The 18,766-nt window shown below is 41.8% G+C and overlaps 2 protein-coding genes across 2 annotated transcripts in view; one reads left to right on the top strand and one right to left on the bottom strand.

Annotated features, from left to right (window-relative positions):
* The window catches only part of RANBP6 (RAN binding protein 6), a 273,898-nt gene extending 264,582 nt beyond the window's left edge, over window positions 1-9,316 (bottom strand). The window contains exon 1 of the mRNA XM_082618091.1: window positions 9,208-9,316. The gene's annotated coding sequence lies outside the window, so the exon portion shown is untranslated. The remainder of the gene's footprint in view (window positions 1-9,207) is intronic.
* A 3,360-nt stretch (window positions 9,317-12,676) lies between these two features.
* Window positions 12,677-18,766, top strand: part of UHRF2 (ubiquitin like with PHD and ring finger domains 2) — a 74,501-nt gene continuing 68,411 nt past the window's right edge. The window contains exon 1 of the mRNA XM_082625886.1: window positions 12,677-13,163. Within this exon, the coding sequence (XP_082482012.1) occupies window positions 13,011-13,163 (153 nt within the window). The 5' untranslated portion in view covers window positions 12,677-13,010. The remainder of the gene's footprint in view (window positions 13,164-18,766) is intronic.

Raw genomic sequence — 18,766 nt, 5'->3', positions numbered from 1 at the left:
CCGCGCGCTGAAACGAAGAGTAGCCCCTGCTTGCCGCAACTAGAGAAAGCCTGTGCACAGCAACGAAGACCCAATGCGACCAAAAGTAAATAAATAAATTTATTTATTAAAAAAAATGACTACATCATGGTTGAATTGATTGCTCCAAAACTGAGCCACATTCAGAGTTACCAACTTAATCACCATATATGTATTGGGACTCAGCCCAGAAAAGATACAGGGAAATCATACTTCCTCTGTGCACCACTACTACCTCTCTTATTGCCCTGATTGGACTTCCTGCTTCAAAGGAGACATTCAGGGCACCTGTTCTATTTCTACTTAGATTCCCAAACTAGAGGACATATAAAAACCCTCAAGTAATATTTTAAGAGTTGCTTTTCTAAAGTTACTGAATCCAAAATCTGACAAGGCCATGACCCTGTCTCAATTACATTCACTCTCCTTGAGTTTCTTTTGACTTTTTTGACAATTATAATTCATTTAGCATATATGCTGACTTTGGATAAAGTTGCTGAAGATATGCACCAATTTCAACCACACTCATTTCTAATCCATTATTTTTTTCCCCACCGATCTATGAATAATTCAGAATAATTGAAATCCTCAAGGAATATATTTTGAGTACAACCCTACTTTTAAAAATTTGTACCTTGCCTCAATTTGTCCCCATAATTTCATGATATCAGGAAGCTAAATGTAAATGCATTTTGGCTCTTAATTTTCACTTTTTAAAATTATATGCATGGGATATTTCAACACATGAAAAAAAAATAATCCAATAGCTCGCATTCTTTCCTATCTTCTCATTCACATGTCATTCCAGTCACTTTATCAAAGATCCTACACCACACTGTGAACCAAGTGTCTGCTCGCTCTCCTCCACCTTTCCCACTGCAGCCTCACCTCAGGTGGTCTCTCATCCCCTCCTGCATTTGTCCATGCTATAGCAGCTTCTCTGTGGTCACATAACTCCTAACCACCACCTCCACAGCGAGGTTTGGTTCACTTCACTACTGGTGGCCTTGTGAATTCTAGGATCACCATCCTCCCTTCCTACACTCTGTTGTTCCAGTTACATTGGCCCCATGGAGAGGTGAGGTGGTAAGGCTGCACTTCTGTTTACTGCCTTGTCTCTTAATTCCCTCCCCACTGTCCCCAAAACACCACTAACATAAGGCTGCAGAATGGGTACTATGCTTTTCTGAAAAATTGTGGGAAAGACAGAGTGTATTACAATATAGGAAAAAACATAGAACTGGATGCTATATGAACAGAAATAAAGGTCCCCTTGGACCAGCACCTTAGTTCCTAGACTTGCTTCCATGACCCTCCTTCATAGTTCATTTTTACCCTCCTTTTCCCTTCACAGTGTGGTGCTAACCCTACTTTAGAAATATTCTAGTCCCTAACACAGGAGTAACATACTACTCATAAGCTCTGTGCCTTGTATCCCACCTCCACCTAGAGCAATTCATCTGAAGCTGAATGTTTCCCCAAATCTGCATTGTTATATCTAGGATAATAGTCCTTGGGAATCTTCAGCAGAATTTTGGGACTCAAAGCATACACCTTTTCATGAAACCTTTGCTATTTTAGAGGACAGTTATGCCTCCTCACTCCTCCTATGGGAATCTAGTAGAAAACACACATGCACACACATACACATTCATGTGCACACATAGGTGCACCACATGTGTGCACAGAGCATATGCACACACGGTCACACACATGCATATATATTCACATACATGTGTGTATGTACCATACCTTTCCCAAAAAACAGAACAACCCATCTCTTATCAATATTCTTAAGTCAGGAACCTGTAGAACACTTAAGAAGATTTTATTTGTTTGTGTGTGTGTGTGTGTTTGTTTTTTATTTTTAAATTAATTAATTTATTTATTTTTGGCTATATTGGGTCTTCATTGTTGTGCACGGGCCTTCTCTAGTTGCGGTGAGTGGGGGCTACTCTTCATTGCAGTGCGCGGGCTTCTCATTGCAGTGGCTTCTCTTGTTTCACAGCACAGGCTCTAGGCACACGGACTTCAGTAGTTGTGGCTCATGGGCTTCAGCAGTTGTGGCTCGCAGGCTCTAGAGCACAGGCTCAGTAGTTGTGGCGCACGGGCTTAGTTGCTCCGCAGCATGTGGGATCTTCCCGGACCGGGGCTTGAACCCGTGTCCCCCGCATTGGCAGGCGGATTCTTATCCACTGCACCACCAGGGAAGCCCTGTGTGTGTGTGTTTTTAAGAAGCTTTTAAATTTAGCTTTTCTTTGCTTTTCACCAGATCAAATTCTCATACTGGGCTTTCTCCCTAATTAATCTCTGAAAGAGGAGAAGGAAGAGCAGAAAGCTTTTTAATTTCTCTATACAGATCAACCTGAAGCCAGGGATAAGATTTACATTTTCACTTATGCCACCAACAGATAGAATTTTAAAATCCACTTTTTCTAAGAAGGACATCTATATAATTATGTGTATGTATATTACAATACACATATGGTAAAGTGAATACATCATAAGTGTATAGTTCACTAAACTTTTACATATCTAAACCCTGCTGTGGCCCCTACCCACATCAAAATATAGAATATTATCATCACCCAGAAGTTTTGCTTGTACTCTTCCCAGTCAACACCAGCAATTCCTTTACTCCCCAGAGGTTTCACTTCTAAAAGTATGGATTAAATTTGCATCTCCTTGAACTTTATATAAAGGGAATCATATAGTATGTGCTTTTTGTGCCTGGCTTAATTTAATCAATAATTTTGTGATTCATTCATATTGTGGCTATATTAGTAGTTCATTCTTTTTTATTGCTGTACAGTATTCTATTGTATGTATACACTACACTTTGTTCATCCATTCTCCTATTTATAGACTTTTAGGCAATTTACAATTTGGAGCTATTATAACTAAAGCTACTATGACATTCTTGTACACATTTTGTTGAACATACACACTAATTTCTATGCCCAGATTTCAAATTTGGTTTAATAAATTTGCACTCTCACCAGCAATGTACAAAAGTCCAGCTGCTCTATATTCTTGCTAACACTCAATATTTTCAGTCTTTTATCTTGAGTCCATTCTACCAAGACTTGTGATAAGTTTTAAGAAACTAAATACTGTGGTGATATTCTTAAAAGCAACTTTTATCTTTATGGGTAAAAACCAAAAAAACAATAATTTCTAATGTCTTTCAGATTGTATCATGATATATTCTGCAGGGTCACTCAGGAAATTATTATATATAATTTTGCCTTATCAGGGATTAGATAAAATGATACTGGATCACAAATTTCAGGTAGATCAAAGTTTACGAGCATCAACTGGTCATGTGTCAAAAACATTCAGCCTGTACCAGAACATATATGAAGCACACTTATAGCAATAATCTGTGGTAGACTGAAATATTGGAAGATTGTGAGAAATAGAGTAACAAAGTTACTAAAGCCATAAAAGATTATCGATGGTAATCTATTACGACTAGGACTGGTAGGAGTGATGTTTTAGATTAATTACAAAAATGGCCATAATTATTTCCCTCTCTATCCCTTTGCAATGAATCTTTGCAGCTCCTCCTTTTAAGAAGAGGAGTCAATTTTCCCTCTCCTTGAGTTTCGGCTGGTTTTATGACTTGCTTTGGTCAATAAAACCTGGTGAATTGACCCTGTGCCAATTCCAAGTCTAGGCCTCAAGAGGCCTTGTTGGCTTATACTGGCTCTTGTAGAACCCTGCACATCCACCATGTGAACAAGCCCAGGCTAGACCTATATGGTGCAGTGACAGATCATCTCAGGTAAGGCCATTCTAGATCCAGCCAGCCATCATCTGAGAGAAGAATTATTCAGCTGGGCCTAGCCCAAATTGTTACCACATAGAATAATGAGTTAAATAAATGGCTGTTGTTTTAAGCTTCTAAGCTTTGAGATGGTTTGTTAGGCAGCAAAACCTAACAAATACAAGAAGCATATCTCAAGTACTTGATGGAGAAGGAATTCTTAATTATTATTAGGAGAAATTCACATTTAAATTGCTTCTGAGTCCTGCCAACAGCTGCTGCTGATAGTGGTAGTCAACATTCACTGAATGGTATGTTAAGTACTTACATGTGATATCTCATTTATTCTTACCACAAATCTACTAGGTACCTAATCAATTACAGTTGAGGAAATTGATGTTTGCCTCACATAGTTTACTCCAAAGCTGACTCCAAAGCTGATGCTCTCAACCACTGCATCACCAGCTAAGAGTGAGAAGCTTACACTGACCCAATACTACCTTTCCTGCTCATCTCAATTTACAGACAGCAAATTGATAGCCAAGAAAAGCTATGATTTGTCCAAAGCAGTTCCTTCTAACTCCCAGTCTAATATAGTCTTTTGTTAAAATTATTTGTAGTCTATAAATTATATTAATGCTTATGATAAAAAATTGTGTTAGTTTGTAAAAGAAAACATGTAGGCTAAATATTCTAGAAAAATTCCCTTTCAACAACCTAGAAGGGATAATAAAATTTCTTCACTGTATGGAAACCTTGTAAAATGTAATTTTAATAGTGCAGTTTTGGAAGGAGTGCATTAGATGTACCTGGTTTATTCACATTGTATAAATAACATTTTAGGTACCAGGGAGAAAATGAGAAAATGGGACTGTATTTTTGTAAATATTTCTCTCAATTGTGTTGTAATTTTTTTTGGCTTTACAAAGTTATATTTTAGGTTTTTAATTTGGGGTCTGGGAGTGAGCAGAGAGAAGGCAGACAGTAGATCTTTTTTCAGTTTTGGAAATCCTCTGGGATTTCAAAAGAGGATCAAAATCTGCTTCAAGGGCCTCACAAACATGATTTGCTTTTTGAACTAATAAAACACCAAATAATTTAGCTACATGTAAATTTGCCAAGCAGAAGTTAGCAGTTCATAATTTATCTCCATCTTGAGCTGACAGAACCCCTATTGGAAAGAGTTCCCTCAGGCTCATAAATCCAAAGCCATAAAATGCTTTTTAAAATAACACCAATGCTTCCCATCCCAAATTCTTTATTATCTCAAATCACTAACAAGATCATTTGAAAACCAGAATAAATTCTATTGACTGAATGCGCTCAGGTGTTGTGACTAAAACAGAGGAAAGTAACCATTATTGAGTGCCTATGCAATAAAACTTTGTCTCATTTGGTTCTTGTGGCACTATGAGAGGTATTATTATACCCTTTGCAGGTACAAAGATCAAAGCTCAGAGAAATTAAATAAGTCGCCCAATGCCATAATGCTGGTAATGAGAAGAACCCAGATTCAAATTCAGGTCTATCTAATTCTAGAGCCCATGTTCTTTCCGTCATGCTACATAACTTCATTAAATCTGCATTAAACAAACTAATTACTAAATGGATATGGATCAGTTATACAGCATTTCTCACTCATGTAAATCTGCAAAATAATGTCAACATGTGTTTTTTTTTTTTTTTTTTTTTTTTTTTTTTTTTGTGGTATGCGGGCCTCTCACTGTTGTGGCCTCCCCCGTTGCGGAGCACAGGCTCCGGACGCGCAGGCCCAGCGGCCATGGCTCACGGGCCCAGCCGCTCCGCGGCATATGGGATCCTCCCAGACCGGGGCACGAACCCGTATCCCCTGCATCGGCAGGCGGACTCTCAACCACTGCGCCACCAGGGAGGCCCCCAACATGTGTTTTTAACTGGAAAATGAGGAGTGGGGCGTACCTTTCTATGGAAAGTGTTTTAATGTCAGTAACCTTTCTCCTTCACAGGCAATAATCCTTACAGCTAACTAAATATTATATTAGTGAGATTGAAACTATTTTTTCCTCTAAAATAGTCTAGGAAAAAAATCTATTTTTATCTTAATTTTCTTGTCCTTCTTCATAAATAGTAATGGTTTTGAGGGGTTCAATACCTTAGAACCTAGGAATTTAGATCATAAGAAAATGTACAGCAAAGTTTTTTCTATGCAGAAATTATAACTATCTGTATAAAAGAAGACATGATTTATCTGCCTCCCTGCAAAGAGGAAGTGGGAGGGCATGAAGAAATGATCTCAGGTGAGGTGGGGTAGAATGATGAGGAGAAGTGTCTTTGCCTTTAGAGGCCCTGCATATTATGCAAACTTGTTTCTTTTTTAGGCCCAGCGGCCATGGCCCACGGGCCCAGCCGCTCCGCGGCACGTGGGATCCTCCCGGACCGGGGCACGAACCTGCGTACCCTGCATCGGCAGGCAGACTCTCAATATATATATCAAGATGAGCTATATATCAACATGAGTTAAGTGTCAGAAAAATAATACTGAGTTTAAAAAGTAAGTTTCAGTGTTATAAAGAATCATGTTATACAAAGCTTAAAAAGACCCCAAATTTACTATTGTTTAGAGATACATGTATTAAAAGTATAAAGACAGGCATGACAGTAATAAATAAGACAATGTTTATCTCTTTGGAAAAGGGAGAGAAAGAGGAATGTAAACAGAGAGGGGTTTTAACAATTTGAAATGTTTTATTTCTAAAGCAAGGTGGTGAATACAAAAGTGTCTATTATATTATTCTCTATACCTTTTTTTGTATGACTGATGCATTTCATAACTTGAAAACTCTTGGTTGTACAAAAAAAACAAAAGGAAAAATTAGATGGAGGAGTTATGTTGCAGATTCTACTGCCCCCAGATGGCTGCAACATCTTCCATCCCATATACTCTTACAATGTGGCTTTGACACCACTCCCATCTAGAGGCGGGGTCTCTACCCCCTCCCCCTGAAACTGAGTGGGCTTTTGTGAATGTTTTGGTCAAAAGAATATGGTAAAAGTGACACCATGTGACTTTCAAACTAGGCCATAACAAGTGATATAGCTTACACTTTGCTCACTAGAATTCTCACTGTTAAAATCTTCAACTACCATGTAAGCAGCCTGACTGCTTTGAGGCAGCCATGCTGTGAGAAAGTCCAATCCAGGCCAAAGAGAGAGACCACATGGAGAAGTCCTGAAACTTCTTATGGAGAGATGCCTAGCTAGCTCCCTACTGTTCTAGTCCCCATTCTTCCAGTTCTAACTGCATCTGACTGCAACAGCATGACATATTCTGATCCAGAACTCCAGCTTTCCAACTAAGCCATTTCAGAATTCCTGTCCCACAGAAACTGAGAGACAGTAAAATGACTGCTATTTTAAACCTCTAAAATTTGTTTTGCAGAGCAAGTTGTAAATGGAAGTTGAACACTAAATTGACCCCATCATCAGGAAGTTAAACCCTAACAGCCTTCAGTGGAGAAATCTGAGCAAAATTGATCCAAAAACCCTCAGAAAGATTGAACAATAAGAAGGACCAATCTCAGAAGGCATGTGACTGAAAACAGGAATAAACTGCAGGTGTTTAATGAGACTCCCAGATCCCCACTCCTATTTGAACCATCAGGTATTCCAAAGAACCAGAGCACTCACTGCAAGAAGGATGAGGATCATTCTCTGGACAAAGTGAATGGGGAGGCCTCCAGAGAAATAAAAGACAGATAGCTGAAGGGTAAAGAACACTGGCTAAAGAGGAAGGATATGGGAAATTTAAGCTCTAACCCTGTCACTCATTGATTACATGTCCTTGTCCAAATCATTTTCTCCTTTGTTAAAGAGCTTAGACAGGAATGATCTATGAAGTAGATTTCCACAATAAAAATCTGTGATTCTATTAAAAAAGAGAACACCCTTTAAAATATGGCTAGTTTAAGTAATGGATCACGACATGAAGTGCTTTTTAGTCAATGGAAATTCTAGTTCACTTCTTGTAACATGTAGTTCTTTTAGAAATAGCATTAGAAACTATAATAGAAAACCTCCAGTTAAGGTACTTTTAATGTTTTGTTTTTCCCCAAAAGGGACCAATTAAAAGAGTGTGGGCCTGTGGAAAACTGTATGGAGGTTTCTCAAAAAACTAAAAATACAACTATCATATGACCCAGCAATTCCACTCTTGGGTATTAAAAAAAACCCACTAATTCAAAAAGATACATGCACCCCAACAATGTTCATAGCAACATTATTTACAATTGCCAAGATATGGAAGCAATCTAAATGTCCACCAACAGATAAATGGATAAAGAAGATGTGAGATATAAATACACACTCACACACACACATACACACACACACATATACACACAGTGGAATATTACTCAGCCATAAAAAAGAATGAAAATTTGCCATTTGCAACAACATGGAGGAACTTGGAGGGTATTATGCTAAGTGAAATAAGTCAGACAGAGAAAGACAAATACTGTATGATATCACTTATATGTGGAATCTAAAAAATAAAACAAACTAGTGAATATAACAAAAAAGTAACACAGTCACAGATATAGAGAACAAACTAGTGGTTACCACTGGGGAGAGGGTAGGGAGGAGGGACAAAATAGGGGTAGGGGATTAAGAGGTACAAACTACTATGTATAAAATAAATAAGCTACAAGATTATATTGTACAGCACATGGAATATAGCCAACAGTTTATGGTAACTATGAATGGAATGGAACCTTTAAAAATTGTGAATCACTATGTTGTATACCTGAAACTTATATAATATTGTACATCAACTATACTTCAATTAAAATAAAAAAGGGGGAAAAAAGAGGCTGTGAGCCAAGGTATAGGGAACTGAAGGAATATGTACGAATCTAGAACTGTAAAAATGTTACAATCCCTAGACCCAAAGAAATAAAAGAAGGGGGCTTCCCTGGTGGTGCAGTGGTTGAGAATCCGCCTGCCAATGCAGGAGACACGGGTTCGAGCCCTGGTCCGGGAAGATCCCACTTACTATGGAGCAACTAAACCCATGTGCCACAACTACTGAGCCTGTGCTCTACAGCCCGCGAGCCACAACTACTGAGCCCACGTGCTGCAACTACTGAAGCCCGTGCACCTAGAGCCTGTGCTCTGCAACGAGAAGCCAACGCAATGAGAAGCCCGCACACCACAACAAAGAGTAGCCCCCTCTCGCTGCAACTAGAGAAAGCCCGCGTGCAGCAACGAAGACCCAACACAGCCAAAAGTAAATGAAAAAAAAAAAAGAAAAGAAAAGAAGGGAGAGGTTACCAGAATATGGAAAAGTGAGTCATGCAGAGCAGGTCACTTTTGGAGGAGTAGTGACTTCCCAGGAAGGCAAGGTGATCTTTCAGGAAGAAAGCCAGGGGAATAAATATACTGACCTCCCTCTCTTCCCATCCTGCAGTTTCCTGTCTGTGCTTCCTCCCCACTGGCCAAACTCAGTTGGAGGCCTGAGAGCACTGACCCCATTGATGTACTCTCTGCCCTTGAACTCCAGGACAGCCAGCCGGTAGAGAGTGGCCCTGGAGGAGCGAAAGGAAGGTAATCATCAAAGATGTGCAGATGAAAAGATGGTAATCAGAACTTTAGAGACCAGATTGAAATTCACTTTACATATATGTGTGTGTGTGTGTGTGTGTGTGTGTGTGTGTGTGTGTGTGTGTGTTAACTTTGAGACATTAGTTGAGAAAATGAGATATTCTGAGGGGTGATAAGATTCTAGAATAATTAGTTCCACAATCAATCTTTTATCTTTCTGTTTTGCCTCTTTTAACTTGAACGAATACTGAATCATGACAGATGGCATAAACTTTAGTATTTGCTTCTCATCCATGTAAATAATTCCTCTTTTCTTTCCTTGCTCACATCCAAGTTGTTTCAGCTACATGTCTGGTAATAAGGCATGGTATGTCAGAACTCTGATATTATGGTTTTTGTCAGAGATCTTCTATCTTGTTTTTAAAACTGGGCAGCTTCCTAAGCAGACAACAGCATTGCAGGGGAAGAGAAAACCTTAGTTACAACATGCACTATGTGGAGAAATACGAAGGATGTATTTTGTTACATATAAAATCACTCTTTGCAGTTATTTATAGCCTAAGTAACATACTATTCACAAAAGCTCATGTTTCCAGATGTAATTAATTTGGTCTGCACAGGACAAATGTATCTTTTCTGAGTCTCACAGCTCTAAGCCCTGTCCTGTCAATCATTTGGGATCTACGCTGACTAGATTAACACAAATCCTATACTGTCCCAGTAGATACCCAATTTTGACAGTAGTTTCCCTCCACCACCCGCCCCCCCCCCACCAAGAGTTCTCCATGGAAGACCCACCACATTAAGAAGGACAAATTGTCTTATGGGAATGAGTACAGGAGATCTTGACTAGTTCCTCTTTCAGAACTTTTCTACTTCCCTGCAAAACTTTAGACCTGCATTTCCAACTGTCACTTAGATATCTCCATCTAGGTATATTTTGGATGCATTTCAAATGCTACACACTGCAAACGGAACTCACTGAATTTTCCCAATTTTCTTCCTCTTCTAGTTAAGAGCATCACCATCTACCAAAACCATCATTTAAGTCTCCCAAACTGGAAACCTGGGAATTATTCTTAGCATTCCATTTTCCTCATTACTCATATCCACACATTCTACAAGTCTGATAGGCTTTATTTTCTAGAATACTCTAGAAGCTACCCTTTCTTCTCTCACCCATTGCCACAAATTTCACCAAAACTGACACAATTGCCTCTTCAATAAGCTTTCTGACAGCATCTCCCCCTCCTCTCCTTGTCCCTTAGTTTTCCCCTAAGGCATCCTTCCACATTCCTTCTTCTGTCTTTCCAAAGGCATATTTAATCACAAGAGTGGACTCCTTTAAAAACCTTAGTTTCTCCCTGGGGCCCACAAAATCTACTGCTTTGAATGTTAATATTCACACTGTGTTCTTCTCATTTAGTCAACTTTTCTCTTATATGCAATCTCTTCTGACCTGTTAAAAATGCATACCTCCTGTCTTTGCTTAAGCACTCTCTCCTTTTTGGGCATTCTGTACTTAACTAAATCCTCTCCATAATAATAGCACAAAAATAATTTATTGTGTACCAGCAAGGGATAGGCACTATGCTAAACACTCTACACTCATTAGATGTTATAAGCACCATTTTACATTGAGGAAATTGAAGTAAATAATTCGTCCAAGATCACATTTTAAGAAAACAGCAAAACTGGGTTTACAAAAATTCAGGTCTATCTCAATCCACGAACTGACCACTTAAATGCTGCCTTCATTACAATATACCAGTTAACTCAGGTCAAGTTGTACCCCTATCTTTAAGCTCACAGATCATTCTAGTGCCCCTTCACTCATCTCTAATTGTTGTTTTAACCAACAACACACTATTTAGTATTAAATTACTCTTCAATATTTTCTTTTTCTAAATCTTATCTGAATTGGATTGTAAATTCTTTGTGAGCAGAGAATTAAAAAAAAAAACTTAATATGCCTCCGCAGTGGCATAGCATATCCTATGATAGCAAACAGCTATCTTATCGGGGCAGTTTATAAGCATGCTTAATATTTACACATGTAATGAATACTCAGTATTTGCTTTACTTAAATTAGGAGCAGACAAGATGAATTATATTTAGAGGATACAGTGAATGTAAAATTTTCAACAAGAGCAGAGACCAAAGTGTGTATCTGTATTCCATTTTTTTCTGTCCCTCCCGTGTTGGGCCATCTTTTTTTTTTTTTATCATACTACTGGACTTCTCTGTACTTGCAGTTATTTTAAGTGGTTATTACAGAAATGCTGCTCTACCTTTAGGGTAATAATTTCCACCAGCCTGAATAGTCACGTTATGGATTTTGGCCAATATTAGGTCCAAATCTTATATATATAATTTTTTCTACCTTCATATGCTCTCTCCCTTCTTATTTAAAATAAGCCCACTGTTAGGTGTGTTAGGTAACCCTGCTTGGACCTATTTCGGAGAATTTATTCCTGGTAGGCTCTCTAGAAGTCCTTCTTCGGAGGTGTGTAATTTTGCATCCTTTAAAAGCGTTTTGCATGACCCCGCAATCCCTTAGGCCAAATGCTCACTAACCCGGAAGGTCCACAAACGGAAACCGCGAGAGGCCCTCCGGGCGGCGGCACCAATGCCGCCATGGCCCGAGGTCCGGTTGTGAGGGCAGCGGGCCCGTAGAGGGCGATCCCAGCCGACCCCGCAGCCTACAGGCCTAAGGCCGCCACCTAGGCCCAGCGGCGGGAAACCCCAGGAAGCTGGTTTCCGCGCGAAGGCAACATTCGGGCCGGCGGGAAACGAGTTCGCGAAGCAGAAGGGTCCCCAAGGCCTTTCCTGGGTGGGGGCCCCACAAGGCCGCGTGGCTGGCGGTGTCTGGCTGAGCGCGGTGAAGCGGGTTCATTTCCTTACGTGCTTTCTCACAAATCTAGGCCGCGCCCGCGCGCCCGCACACCGCTTTTCATGATCATACAAGTGCACATCAGAGTTTCTCATCTTTGGTGTGTTTTTGAGACCACAGAACCGAATCGACTAAGCCTGAGGAGTCGCTCGCGCCCTGGGTCGCGAAACCGAGACCAAGGGTGCAACCCATGTGGGCTGCCTTGTAACCGCCAGACACCCGAAGACTAGAGGGCGTGTCCAGGGCCCAGGTGCACGCTGAGGCGCAAGTAAAGGCTCTCGGCGGCCCCGCCCCTCCGCCCCGCCCTCCCCGCACCCGCCCATTTTAGTTCCCTCAGGTCTATAGCCACTTCCCTGGTCGCTTCCTCTTTAAGGCGGAGCCCGGCGTAGATCTCGCGAGATCCGGGTTGGCGCCGTGACCTCCATGTGGGAGCTAGAGCTCTATAAGTAAACACTCCGCGCGGCGCAGACAAGGCTGTTTCCCATTTGTGAGGCGGGGGCTGCGAGAGCAATCGCGCTTCCGACTGGCTCCGGTTTCCTTACCTCCTCAGCTCTCTTAGGTGGTCTCGCGGTCTAGTATTCGCCGCCGCCTGTCGGGCCCGGCGTCTGGTCGGTCTTCCTCGCTTGTGCGCGCGCTCGCCCGCCAGCCGCGGAGAGCCAGAGCAGCCGGGGAAGCGGCGCGGGCCGGGCGGGGCGCGGCGCCCGGAGCGCAGGGGGAGACAAAGCGAAGCCGGCCCCTTCTCCCGAAGCCGAGATGTGGATCCAGGTTCGCACCATCGACGGCTCCCAGACGCGCACCATTGAGGACGTGTCTCGGAAAGCCACAATTGAGGAGCTGCGCGAACGGGTGTGGGCGCTGTTCGACGTGCGGCCCGAGTGCCAGCGCCTCTTCTACCGGGGCAAACAGGTGAGGCGCGCCCACCGCACCCCTCTGGAAGCCCGAGCAAGGCCAGCGGGGCGCCACGGGGTTGCGTGGGCTGGGCGGGCCGGAGGGCTTGGTGCACCGCGCGCGCAGAGCGCACCTAGCTCCACTTCGGGTGGGCAACCCGCGAGGCTCAGAGTGCGGCCCTGGGCCCGCCTACGGGGCCTAGCGGGGTCCTGGCCGGCCCCGTTGCAGGTGCGCTCGGCGGGGGCGCCCCGAGCGCCGAGACCTTACCGCCTTTACCAAGCGGGTCAGCAGCCGCAGGCACAGCCCGCCAGAGCGCCTGGGTTCCCTCGCTTCCCGCGCTTGGTGGGGTCCGGGGCCCGTGGAGGGCGGGGAGGGCAGCGGGCTCTGGCGGCCATGCCGAAGTGCGGGTGGGGAGGGTCGGAGGCCCCCGCTCCCGGCCGCGCTGACCTGGCTCACGGCTCGTATCGCTTCCGTATCTCTGCCGGGCTCCCGGCTCCCAAGTAGGAGGGGAAACATACATTGCTCCCTCTGGGGCACAAGACCCGAAGTCTGCCTCCTTACTGTGGAAGGGATTTGTATATACTGAAGATTCGAAGGGTTTACAGAACTTCTGGCACTCGTTTCCCTCACCTCTTTTCCTAGAATCGAATCTGTCGTGGGACAGATTAGAGACCTGGGCTGAAGAAGCTGTTGATGTAACCAGGGACAGGTTTAAACTGCCCAGTGTTTGCCTAGGGGGTTGTTCGCAGAGTGAAAAGCAGTGTAAAAGATTCGTTTTGCTCTTATTTTTCACCTTCTAATAGACCCCTCACTCAAGCTTTTAACACAGCAATTGGAGCATAGCCAGCGGTACATACTTGAAGGCTGCAAGTGTTTTTTGGCGGTGAGGGTGTCTGTGGGCGTCGCTGGTAGTTGAACAGTTTAGCCTTGGTCTGGCCCATTGAAGAAGATTTTTCCTACTCACATGGCCTGTACCTAGAGACCCAGACCCATCCTATTTTATTGCCTTTAAAAAAAAAAAAAAAGTTAATCCACTAAAGAAGTTGGCATCCTCCAGTTGGTAGATCATAGTTTGGCTCCAATCCTGTGGTTTGAAATAAGTGTAACTCTCTTTGATTTGGTAGAAGTAGCCGTTTTCCTACAGCCAAAGGGTTTGAAAGGAATATTTTTCTCCCCTTCCTAGGCTTACCCTTTGAAAACTGCCCAGAAATTTCAGAGTAACAAGATTACACTCTGAGAAAGAGCCAGGGTGTTTTTTGTTTTCAAGTAAACGATAGCATCTTTGATATGTGTTAGTAGCCAGTTTTATATTGATCTTCTAGTGTTAGACTTGTAAAAACAGCTATTCAATTTAGTTGTAAACTTTGCTTTAGAAATAAATGTATGTGTATTAAACACTATGTAGCTTTATATTGCTATGCCTCCAGTGGCTGACACCTTTTTATCTTTTGGTCAAAAGTGAAAAGCATGTAATTAAGTTTATTGAATTTTATTTTCTAGCTAGGAACAATAGTACATGAATTCCTGGGATACTTTGGTGACTTCACCAGAGATAGAAATGAAGCATGAGAATGTATTCCTGGGCGACACCCCTTACAGTCTGATTATCAAATATGATAAAAAGACAATGTACACCTGGCTGTCTTTAGGAAAAGGTAGGGATTGGGTTAAATTCAAGGCAACAGGGTACATTTTCAGGAAACCAGGAGGCTATTCCAGGTTCAGGGAAAAACTTGAGGATAACAACATTATGTACCTCCTAGCCCAGGACAGTTGATAACTCCCTACTTTGATTTCACTATAGGGATTAACCAGTAGGAATTAGGAATGGACCTTGGGTGCTGTACTTAGTTGGAGACAGAAGGAAGACATTGCTGAAGCTGTATTTGTTCCTTATGAGCTGACAGGTAGCCATTGCAGTGATTATTATCTCTATTCTCCTTTCCTCTGGTGTCTACAGTCCTTGGACAGGATAGTGTGTCCTACTATTGGATTGGTGTCACAGGGCTGCCCTTATCCTGTAAAATGCCTTTGTGCTTATTAGAAAAAGGCCACCCCTTTGTCAAGATGCCTTACTGCCACATAGTGAAAAATGTCATAAATAAAAACAAATTTACAGTGTCCATGATGTAAATGGTCTCCCCCTTCCCTCCACCTTTGTATGTTAGGTCTGCTGTTTTTAATCCTTGGAAAACATCAGAATCACCTGTGGATATTTATTATAGATGCTCAGCTCACCCCAGAATTGCAGGTGGTTGAATTTAACAAGACCCCATGGGAGACTCTGATGAGCACCAGGGTTTGAAAATGAATGTTGAAGAATAGTCAGCCTCATACTAGTTTCTTACTGTTCAAAGTATGGTCCTTGGATCAGCAGGACCAACAGCATTAGCTTCACCTGGGAGCCTCACACCAGACCTACTGAAGTAGAATCTGTATTTTAACAAGGTCCCCAGGTGGTCTGTATGCAAATGAAGCTTGAGAAGCTCTGTAATTATGTGATTCTCTACTTTAGAGAGTTGGAATGGAGAGAGAGCCTCAATTCAGGGCTGTAAGTTCCAGTTAAAGTAGGGTAACCTCATTTGGATATTCTTCTCTGGGAAGTTGAGTTTGCACCCTGGGGGTTGGGGGGGGGTTAAGGAAGAGTTATGTTGGTGGATCTCTTAATCTTTTTGAGAATCCAGAGCTTTTCCTACTTCGAAAGGATTGTCTTCCCTCTTCTCTTTCCTTCCCTGTACCACTGTAGGGACTCTCAGATTGTAGATGTGGGCTATGAACCAGAACTGAAGAAAAACTGAGTAGTTGCCTTTTGCCCCTGGACTCAGTTTTCACATGGAGTACAAAGTAAAAGTGTTTGCCTACTTAAAGGAGAGAGAGAGAGAGAGAGAGAGAGAGAGAGAGAGAGAGAGTGTGTGTGTGTGTGTGTGTGTGTGTGTGTTACAGTGTATATGCTGTGAAAGTGTAATGCCCTCCATCTGCATCCCTTATCATTAGCCCCTTGGGAATGGCTTCTCTGCCTTCTCAGCCACTGCCAATTGGTGTTTGCTTCCTAGTTTTCCCTTGCATCACTGTTGCCGTTCTTACTGTTACCTGGAATTTCTTCCTTCAACCCAATTCAAGGAAAAAATTCTAGGACTAGTCCTGCCTCTCTAATATTGTAAATTCTGCAGCCCCATCTTCTAGGATGGTAGTTATCAAACATTTTCTGCTGTGAGACATTGATGGACTATAGTTAATTGCATGAAACTCATAGGTGTTTGTAATTTCCAAATTACCCAGTCCTTTTCGCCCCCACTCAGCATACTTTAAGTGCAGGTAATTTCAATCTATACTTTCATTAAATTTGGGAGAATTTTAGTACTTACTCTTATTTTTTTAGCTGTGTAGCTTGCAAGATCTTGGTTCCCTGACCAGGGATCAAACTTGGGCCCTCGGCAGTGAAAGCTCAGACTCCTAAGCACTGGACCGCCAGGGAATTTCCAGTACTTTTAAAATAACATTCCAACAGTCTTCGCAACTCTTCACAATAGCCTAACTCTGTGGAACTTTCAGTGCAGTGAATAATAATCACTGTTTCAGGAAAACTGGGAGGGTACCTATGAATTAGGAAGCACTATATAATCTGGGTAAAAGTTGCTATCCTAGCGAGCGTGAGTAATTGAGGAAAAGTGGTTACTTGTTATTGTGGGCCTAATTTCTATTACAGGGCTTCATGCCTTTATATGCTTAGCGCTTCACTATGACTTAAGATACTACTTTTCCTTTCAAACCAAGTCTCACTTTAAGCAGCTTATATTTACTCTGATCACTTCCTAGGAACTAGTCAGGGGGGTTGGGTATAAGAATGCCCCCAGGGTCCCTCTCACTGACACCTCAAATTTCAGTGGAAAAGTGTTTATGGAAATACTTTGGATTTCCAATTATTTCATCACCTTAACAGCTATCTTCATTTTGGGGCATGCCCTCCCTAGCAGTTAATTTGCATGTTCTGTGCTGTTAGTTTTTTCCCTACTTTGAACATGACATTTTTTTGTAGTTCTCATAATGTGCAACAGCTGTATGTTTAATCAAAGTTGTGCTTTTTCAGTTGTTACAGAATTGGTGTGTTCTTACTTGGGGGTAGGGGGGAGGGAAGGGGACGCTGTTGGAGAAAGTCAAAATGAAGGTGGGAATGTGTAGTTTTTTGCTCCTTGAGGTTTTCTGAGGAGTTCAGGATTAGGAGTTCTTGTTTTTTTAATCAGATAAGCCATGTTAACATCCTGTCCCTATAAGGGCTTATCTGCTTACTGACTTGGAAGACTCCTTAGACTTATTTGAAATAAGCATGTTAACTAATCTGTGAGATAATGTCTCATTTAATTCCCCCACTGGAAAATTTGAATTTCTCAATCCCTTGTTCTGTTTAACGGTGTGAACACCTGTAGTGTGCAGGATTGTGCCAAGTTTATTCTTGGACCACTTGAATTAAAGTTAACCTTACCTTGAATATTAGTAAGTTTGTCATTCAAGGACAGATTCTCATTCTTTTCTCTTTGGTTGACTTCTCACATGTGGCTTTATTGTGTTAGAGCTGTGAATGGTGACAGGTATTACATACAAAGAGGGAAGAATGACTAGGGATTAAATTGGTAATGTTTCCGGGGAAATGGTAGTTCTGAACTTCAAGGAGTTTAGAGAAATGGCCAACTAACTTTTATAAAGAAACAAAATGGAGACTTAGTTTCCTAGGGCTTCCGTAACAAAGTACCAAACCCTAGGTGGGTTAAGACAACAAATTGATTGTCCAGCAGTTCTGGAAGCTGTAAGCCAGAACTCAGATTGTCAGCAGGGCCATGCTATCTCTGGCTCTAAGGAAGAATCCTTCCTTGCTTCCTTTAGCTTCTTGATGTTTGCTAGCAATCCTTGGTGTTCTTGGCTTGTAAATGTGTCACTCCAGTCACGTGGCTGTTTTCTCCCCTTGTGTCCAAATTTAAACTTTTTATAAGGACACCAATCACAATGGATTAGGGCCCACCCCTTTCATCTAGTTTTAACTTGATTACATCTGTAAAGATCCTATTTCCAAATAAATAAGGTCTCATTCTGAGTTACTTAGGATTAGGACTTCACCATATTTGGGAGGAGTTGGGGGTGGGGCTGGTGGACGCCATTCAGACCTTTATAGAGACCTTGCCAAAATATGGGTAAGTTGCAAGATAGTTTATTCACTAGTCATCCTGGAATACTTTTCATAATACAACTTGATCACCTTTACAGAGAACTTTGAGCAAGTTGGAGTAGCATAAGCAAGAATTGTAATTATTCCTGCTTGAATTTTTTTTCTGCTTGATTTTTAAAAATTACTGCTTCAGAAAGATAAAATGATTAAATGTCTTTATGAACACAAGGTCATAAAACAGTTCACTTTCAAAATTCACCTTTCTTGTAGATTCATTAAAATACACAAAACTTGTTGAAGTTTAGAGTTTTTCTGCCTAGGTGATGAGGTCACAGCAGCAGTGATAACATTTTTGGTTTCAGTGGCTGTCAGTTTTCCCTATAGTTGATATAGAATGATTCTTAAGAATTTATTGAGGTCCTGAAAAGATGCTGTCATCAGAGGCCATAGGAATGGCTTCACA

This window comes from Mesoplodon mirus (assembly GCF_964341445.2).
Source record: "Mesoplodon mirus genome assembly, chromosome: 1".
Taxonomy (NCBI): domain Eukaryota; kingdom Metazoa; phylum Chordata; class Mammalia; order Artiodactyla; family Ziphiidae; genus Mesoplodon; species Mesoplodon mirus.
The sequence above is the reverse complement of the archived record's forward strand: the minus strand, read 5'-3'. Positions and strand labels throughout refer to the sequence as shown.